General features: G+C 52.1%; 1 protein-coding gene across 1 annotated transcript; it reads left to right on the top strand.

The window, feature by feature from the left end:
• Positions 1–1525: 1525 nt before the first annotated feature.
• On the top strand, positions 1526–6935 carry SOD3 (superoxide dismutase 3). The gene is made up of 2 exons (XM_037829514.1): positions 1526–1687; positions 5368–6935. The coding sequence occupies exon 2, from the start codon at positions 5384–5386 to the stop codon at positions 6116–6118; it is 735 nt and encodes a 244-aa protein (XP_037685442.1). The 5' UTR covers positions 1526–1687; positions 5368–5383; the 3' UTR covers positions 6119–6935.
• The last annotated feature ends 1849 nt before the right edge of the window (positions 6936–8784 follow it).

Below are 8784 nucleotides of genomic sequence, written 5' to 3' on the forward strand. Positions count from 1 at the left end.
TCCCAGAGTATGAAACCTCAAAAGGAAGGAACTCATCCAGTGTCTTAGTTCCCTAGGGTGGCTATAACAAAGTACCACTAATTGGCTGGGTTATGACAACAGATATTTATTCATTCACAATTTTGGAGACTTGAAGTCTAAAATCAAGTTCTCAGCAGGGCCATGTTCCCTTTGAAACTTGTAAGGGAGAATCCTTCCTTGCTCTTCCTAGATTCTGGAAGTTGCCAGCAGTCCTTGGCGTTCCTTGGCTTGTAGCTGCATCACTCCACTCTCTGCCTCCATGGCCATGTGGCAATCCCCCCATGTGTGTTTGTGTCCAAATTTCCCTCTTCTTATAAAAACACCAGTCATATTGGATTTAAGGCCCACCATGATCCAATAGTACTTCATCTTAACTTGATTCCACCTGCAAAGATCCTATTTCCAGATAAGTTCCCATTCACAGGTGGCGGTGGTTCTGGATTTTGGGGGAGGGGAGCACTATTCAACTCAGCGTCTCCAGCTTTGCGTACTGAGGTCTCAGCACCCGGCATGGTGTGAGAACCCAATGAACACGCGTTGAAGGATGGACAGGCAAGCAGGCAAGCTGCCTTTTCCGATGTAGGCTTTTCTGGGAAAGAAAAGTTATTTTTGGAAAGAGCTATTGCGATTGAGACAAGATCATGGCAGCAAAGAGGAAAGTACACTGGGGAGAGAAAGGCTCGCTGTTCCCTCAGAGCACACACCCTTCTAAAAGATTCCTCTGCAACTTTAATAATAAAAACAATAAGACTTTCTCTGTAACTTTAATAATGGTGACAATGCCGAGATGACTTAGCAGTGCGGCTGTGTGCCAGGCACCGGGTGAGAATTTCCACACGTTCATCTAACTTGTTCTTCACTGCGGACGTGTGTGGTGGACAGCATCCATCCCCATTTCACCGATGGGCAAAGGGAGGCACAGGGAAGTGAAGTAGCTGGTCCAAGGAGCCCCGAGAAGGTGATAGAGCTGGGACCTGCAGCCCGAGGGGGAAACCACTGCCTCACACCCCTTCTCCCCTCTCCATTGTGTTTTCCTAATGTAATTGCAGCCTAATTTTCACAACTTTTAATTGTAGGAATGGGCCAACATGTTTATTGGAGACCAGGATATATAAAGACTCAGTTTGCTAATTCTCTTCTCACAGGTGTGCCAGCACCTTTTGAGTATGAGGTACTAGTTTACATCTTAAATAGTAGCATCCTGCAAAAATAAGTCAGTAGCTGAGGAAATCAGAGGCAAGCAGAAGACAGCCAGCCTCTCAGTAAAGAGCCCATTGTACACCTTCAAAACAGGCTGTTTTCTTTCTGGTTCTGATTCCCCTGCTGTGTGCTGAAGGTCACTGGTTACGTCTGCACAGGCCAGTGGAGTCACGAAAAGGAAACCTTGGCAAAGGAATGCTGGGATGGGGGAGCAGGGAGGGGAGGTGGGGACAGAGAAGGAGGAGGAGGTGAGGCAGTTTAGCAGAGGGGCAGTCAGCCTTGCTTTCCCCTCCCTAAACCGGCCCAATGACCTTCTTCCCCTGCGGCTGACCACTCCCCGGGGCTGGCTTTTCTGCACTCCCCCGGACAGCCCAGCCTTCGAGAGGCAGCCTGGGTTCCCGTGGCCGGTGGAAAGTTGCGCACCATTTTTTTCCAGAGGGAAAGCTCTTTTGAAAGCGCTGAAAAGGTGGGTGCCAAGTTGAAGTTCCTTTCCTTCTTCTCAGAGCGCACTTATTAAAAGTTTGAGCCCGGGGTGGGGAAAAGGGCCTCCTGCTGGCAAAGTGTTTGGCTCATCTTCCCGAGGGAGGGACACACTCCGTGACAGTGCCCGGCTGCCCTGATGGGGAAATCGGGGAGGTGGGGAGAGGATGGGAAGGCGACGGGGAGAGAGAAAATGTTCTTCCTTTGCAACTGCAGAGGCCAGTCCCAGGGGACTTTAGTTTTAGGCTAAAAAGAAATCTGGGGCCAAATGCTGCTTTTCTGGGTGTTGCATGGCTTAGGGGTTGGGGATGGCTAAGGAGAAGCAGGTGCTGCATCGCTGCATGGGCTTCCTCTAGGAGTGCGCTGAGGAATTAGGAAACACTGACGGATCCAGGAGGGTCCCTTCTTCACCAATACAGACAGACGCAGAACCAAGCCATAGGCTTGGTGTCTGCCTTTGGCTCAGCGGGAGGTCCCTGCCCCCTTCTATGATAACCTTGACCTCCCCTCCAGACCCAGGCACAAAGAAGGGAACCCCCTCCCCAAGAACACTGGTCGGTCACAGCTTCAACTAAGTGGGAGATTGTGCAAGAAGCATGAACCTTGTGCCGGGCAGCCTCGAGGGAGAGAGGAGTCAAAGACTTAAGAAATAACTGAGTCAGAGTTTGCCTGGCTTTGCTGGAGAATTTTCTTTTTAAGGGATAAACATCTCCTTACAATGTTATTACCCAGTCACGCGTGAAAAAGAAAGCTTCCCTTGCACACCTAAAACAACATGTTTGCTCTGTGCTAGGAAGGAAGGATTTTCCAATCTGCAGAGAGCCTTCGTGAGTGGCAGGGCTGCCTCGGGAGTTGGGGTGGGGGGTGGGGGGTGCTGATGATGGAAGGCTTGGCAGGGATGGTCCCCCCTCCCATCCCCATCCTCCCCTTACCCCAGGCACTTTACACAGTAACACCACACCTCGGGCACGTCAGAGGTGGTTCCCTCAATGTCAGTCTCCTCTGTCTCTAGCTGCTCCTTCTTGGTGTCTTTCCCTGGGACCTTCTCCTCTGCTGATGGCCCTGACATCCCTGTCTCTAGCTGCAGCTTCTCTCTGGCAATGAAGAACGCCACTTACTGAGAGCTTTCTTTGTGCCAATCTCTATTCTAAGGTCCTTAGGGGAGAGCCACACAGTATGATGGCCAAAGCAAGGGCTCTGGAGCAGAACACACATCTTCAAATCTTGCCCCACCCACTTACTGCCTGTGTGACCCTGGCAAGACACTTCGCCACTCTGTGCCTCAGTTTCCTCTATTTTAACATGTGGATCATCGTAGCGCCTGCCACATAGAGTTTTTGTGAGGCTTCAATGAATTAACATATGTAAAGTGCCTGGCATGTGTTTTCTATAAATGTTAGCATTTCTGTCTCCTTTAAACCTCACAGCAAGCCTCTAAGGTTAGTCCTGTGATCCCTATTTGTAGACAAGAATACTGAGGCTTGTAGGGGAGGTGGCGACCGTCAGTTTGCAGGCCAGCATCGACTCTGCTACTCTACAATAAAAATAACAACACTAGCTAGCTATCTCTCAGAGGGTAAGTGGCAGTCAGGCATCAGCTCCAGGCTGTGAGTTCCAGAATCCCCTGCTTTAATCGCCATAATTGCCTGTCTGTATTGGTTATGTAAAGAATAAATACTTAATCCTAGAGTTTGTTTTTAAAATGAAACCTTCTTTGGGGTTGGAGAAAACCCTCAAAAGTGCAGTTGACTCTCAAATTGGTTTTTTGAAGACAGTATTGCTCCCTGTGGACAGATAGAAAAATGAGAGACCAGATGGCATATAATATCTCATTTAATTCCATTATGATTTGCAGTGGTATTACCTGCCTTACTTAGCAGGTAATGAACCTGAAGCTAAGAGAGTCAGTAACATCCCCATTATTTACAGTTAGTATATGTGGGAGTTGGGATTTGAATCTGTGTCTGACTCTAAAATCCCTTGTGAGGTCCCAGAATCTTTGATAAAGCTTGAAAAAAAAAAAAAAAAAAAATTCCAGCCCACGGAATCAGAGGGGTGGAGCCTGGGCATCTGAATTTCAAAAACCATAATCTATTGTGCAGCCAACTCTGAGGACCTCTGCCAGCTACACTGCCTTGTCCAGGTGTTTCCACCTGTCTGCCGAATATCCCCACCTGGACACCCACCAGTATCTCACCTGGCAGGTCCAAGCTGAACTCATCCTCTCTCCCCCTTCTCGGGGCTCGGTACCACCCCCCAGCCACCCAGTCTGCCCTGCCAGGAACCTGAGTCATCCTCAACTCCTCCTTCTCCTTCCCTCCCACCAGGGCTACCCAAGACATCTCCCAAACCCATGCCCTCCTCTACCTGTGCTGTCTCCACCTCCGTTCAACCCCGCATCATTCCTGGCTGGGTTTACTGCAACAGGCTCCTAACTGGTTTCCCTCCCACTGCCTGTTTCTGCTTCTCCATCTCTGTCCAGGCCATTTCCTAGGCTCCCTTCCGTCTCTTCCCTATCTCTGAAGGCCACTCCACATCCTCTCTTCTGCCAGACTTAAAAGAATTCGTCATCCACTTCCCTGCCTAAACTGTTCCATCACACTAGCCCTTGGGATAAGATCCACACTCCTCAGAATGGCAAACCCAGCCCTTCAGCCCCTCTTGACTCAAAGTTCTCTCTCGAGCCTCCACTCCTGCTTCAAAGCCCAGGCCACGTTCCAGCCACACTGTTTCCCACCATGCCCTGAGCAAACAGTGCCCTGTGGCAGCCTGTGGGCCGGTCGCATTGAGCCTCCTGCCTGAAATGGTCTTCCTTTACGGTTCACCTAGAAAGCTCCCTACTCATCTAGTGGTACTCAGCTCAAATGTCACCTCCTCTGGGAAGACTTCCTGGAGTCCCAGGGGAGATGGGCACTACCTCCTCTGCCCTTCCCCAGCACAAGACTTTATCTTCATCAAGAGAATCATAGTACTGTGTTGGAACGATCTGTTGACGTGTCTGTCCCTCGCTGAGCTCTGCATTTAACAATTGCATATTAAATGTCTCCTACTGCCAGGCGTGGGCCCAGGTGCTGGGGATACTGACAACTGAAACTGTCTTCAAACAATTGCAAGTCTACTGACCATGGCAGAGAAGAGGGGAGAGGGCTTTTCAGAGAGAGGACACAGCATATGCAAAGACCAAGAAGGCAGGGACAGCAAGTCTTACTATGGCTGTAACTAGGAAGCAGAAAGGGAGTGGGAAGAGATGAGGCGGTGAGACAGGGGAGGGCGCAGATCTTGAAGGGCAACTGGGGTACCCCCATGTGCCCTGAGACCCCCCTCCGGCTATGCAGCTTGGACTTGACCCTAAAAGCTGTCGTTGAAAGGTTTTATTCACAGTAGGGCCACCAAGAGATTTATGTTTCAGACAGATCTCTGGAAGTTTCCCGGCAGCTGGGATCGTGCTCACCCATCTTTACAAACCCAGCACCTAACAGTGCCTGGCACACAGCAGACCCTCGAGAAACGTGTGCTGAAGGAATGAGTGAAGGGAAGGACGCTGGGGCGAGGACCCTCCTTGAAGGGGTGGAGGGGGTTGGATCTGATGAGGATGGGGTCCTGGAGATTCGATGTTTCTAGAGACTGATCCTCGCTCCGTCCCCGCCCCCGCGGGGGTGCCCGCAGGTGCCCGACCGCGGCCATGCTGGCGCTGCTGTGTTCCTGCCTGCTCCTGGCGGCCCGCGTCTCCTGCACCTCCAACGGCCCGGACCCGGAGGAGCCCAGCTCCAGCACGGCGGAGCAGATCCGCGACATGCACGTCAAGGTGACGGAGATCTGGCAGGAGCTCACGCAGCGGCGGGCGGCGGGCGGCGGAGCGGACCCCACGCTCCACGCCGCCTGCCAGGTGCGGCCGTCCGCCTCGCTGGACGCCGCGCAGCCCCGGGTCTCGGGCCTCGTCCTCTTCCGGCAGCTGGCGCCCGGCGTCAAGCTCGACGCCTTCTTCGACCTGGAGGGCTTCCCAGCGGAGGCGAACGGCTCCAGCCGCGCCATCCACGTGCACCAGTTCGGGGACCTGAGCCAGGGCTGCGAGTCCACGGGGCCCCACTACAACCCGCTGGGCGCGCCGCACCCGCAGCACCCGGGCGACTTCGGCAACTTCGGCGTCCGCGACGGCCGCGTCTGGAAGTACCGCTCGGGCCTCGCGGCCTCGCTGGCCGGCCCGCACTCCATCGTAGGCCGCGCCGTGGTGGTCCACGCGGGCGAGGACGACCTGGGCCGCGGCGGCAACCAGGCCAGCGTGGAGAACGGCAACGCGGGCCGCCGGTTGGCCTGCTGCGTGGTGGGCGTGTGCGGGCCGGGGCTGTGGGAGCACCAGGCGCGGGAGCACGCAGAGCGCAAGAAGCGGCGGCGGGAGAGCGAGTGCAAGGCCGCCTGAGGGCACCGCCACCCCGCAGGCGCGCGGAGACCTCCCTGCCCAGAGCAGCCGAGCGGTCGGAGACCGTCTTCCGATGCTGAGATCCCCCTCCGCGCCCCGAGTACTCCTCTGCACCTCGAGACCCCCACATGCACCCCCAAGTCCTCTCTGCGATCTGAGTTACTCCTTCTGAGTCCTGAGATCCCTGCATAGGACCTGAGACCCCCTTCCCTCCCTGAAAATCCCACTTGCGCCGAGGACCTCTCTGTACCCTGAGACCCTGTCTGTGCGCCCTTGCTCCTACTGCGCCCTGAGACATCACCCACCCCAATGTGCTCTGATCCCCTCTGTGCCTCAGATGCCCCTCTCTGCCCTGAGACTCCCCCTGCATCCTGAGAGCCCCCTCTGCCCTGAGGTCCACCTTCACCATAGCTCAGGTCTCCCTATGAGCCCTGAAAATCCCCTCCATCCTGAGGTCTCTCCCATACGTGCTGAGCCCCCCACCTCCGCCCACATGACATCCTCCCTGAGGGCCTCCTAGACTTCCTGAGGTCCCCTCCCACCCTGATCTCCCATGATTCCTGAGACTCGTTTTCGCTCTGAGACCACCTCCCCAACCTCACCTTCACATTCTTCCCAGGTGCTCTGAGACGCCTGCTGAAGTTCCCTAGGGTTTCCCTTTCCCCTGGCAGTACCCCGACCCGAGCAGCCCACAGTTGCGACCACTGTCCTGTGCCTTCTGCTGTTTCCTGCCCACCATCCCCAGAGACCTGCTCCTTTGGGGAGTGTTTTGCATTCTTTGTGTTGCACATTAAAAACCCAGCACTTCAGTACTGCATCAGGGCCTTGGTTACCATTACTTGTTTTGTTGGTTCAAGGGTTCTTTCCCAGACTCAGCTTTTTTTTTTTTTTTTTTTTTTTTTTTTGAGGTGGCAAAGACATTTTCCAGATCCCTGCAGAAAACAGAAAGGACTTTCTCCCCATTCACCTCCACACCCAGCTGGCAACAATTTTCAGTCCACTGATTGTGCTGCCCTTAGGCGGGCTCCCCAAATGGAAAGTACTGGAATCATTAGGGGAAGTTTAAAAACAAAAATACATTTGCCTGGGCCACACCCAAGGGCTGTGGCATCCAAAGGGAGAGGAGGAAATCTGTTTGCAAGAACCTTCTCTTGTGGTTCTGATGCTGGAGCCACTGGCTGGGGAGGAAATGAAGTGAGTGCCAGTGGCTTCTCGTATTTGCCTCTTGTGTACAGCTTTCCGTCCATTTTCCAGATGGCCGACAGGGCCAGTGGAGCAAGGTGACTGGGCGAGTTAAGGAAGTTTGGCATCGCCATCTGAAGTTGTCTGCATTTGCCACAACTAGGATAATGCTTTTCTGAATGCAAAGGAAGTTGGAAGTACTGAGTACCAAGAAGGCCAACTGATAAGATTAAGACTCCCTTTTCCTTTTGAGAATTATAATCTATACATAGGCCAGAACAGTCTTGCATCTGCACCTTCATGTTACTGAATTAAAGCACATGTAATAATTTCTTAACCCCCTGGGGCAGACCTACTTCCTAGCCGTGGCCTTTCTGCCCTGTTTCCTCTGAGGCAGCTCCCATTTCTCCCAGACTCATAAGGCAGTGAGTCAAACGGAACCTCAGCCAGAAACCTGTCCTCGGTGGTTATTTATACTTCTAACTAGGACTTAACTTGTTATTTTAAAATCTTTCCTTGAACCCAAGTGACAACTGGAGAAAAAGGCTATTGCGTGGTGACTTTGCTCCACCAACTGGTTCTTACTGGTTTGAAATATTAGCTTGAACTGTACAGGTCAGCACGGACAAGGAATTAGCTAACAGAGTCTTTAAATATCCTGATCTTTAATAGTGTTTCCCATCCCTGCAATTAAAAGTTGTGAAAATGAGGCTGCAATTACATAGGAACACATAGTGGAGAGGAATAAAATACAACACCCCATCTTCTACTCGGCTGCCCAGATGAGAGGTAAATTCAGGACCATCAAGGGGGGTTTGGACTTATTTTCAGAAGGAGGCTGGTGCTTCTCTGTCATCCCTTCTTTGCTTAATCTCTCTCTTTGCTGTCCTTGGCCCCCTGGTCAGGGCTGCAGAGACAACCTAGCAGACCCACATCAGCTTCCTTATTCCCTGAACCCAGCTGAACTGCATCCCCCATTCCTTTTCTGTCAGTTAATGGGAATGGGATTGATCAAGTGTTTTATGGGGTCTGAGAGGGCCAAGAAATGAAGAGAGAAAAGAATGGGATGGCCAATTCGAGTTCACAGTAAAGGCAAAGGAATGCTTATAGCACAGTGGTTGAGAGTTCATCAGGCTCATTTGCACCCCAGCTCTGCCACTTATGAGCTGTGTGTGACCTGAATAAGTTGGTTAACCTCTCTGAGCTTGAGTTTCCTCACCTACAAAATAAAACCAGTTCATTGGATTGTTTTGAGGATTAAATCAAGTGTTATTCAGAAGAAGTACATAGCATAGCATGCATTCCGAATAAGGATCTAATCTATGTCAGTTCTAACAAATAACGATGGCTAAGTTCAGAAAAATAGCCACCTAACAATGGACTGGCTACCTCGTAAGGTAATGAGCATCATGCAAGTAAAAGGATTTGAGTAAAGGAGAGGTTACTATCTCTGAGGTTTGTAAGAAAGGTTTCTGCAGCCATCC

Source organism: Choloepus didactylus, chromosome 3 (assembly GCF_015220235.1).
Source record: "Choloepus didactylus isolate mChoDid1 chromosome 3, mChoDid1.pri, whole genome shotgun sequence".
In the NCBI taxonomy this organism is placed as follows: Eukaryota; Metazoa; Chordata; class Mammalia; order Pilosa; family Megalonychidae; genus Choloepus; species Choloepus didactylus.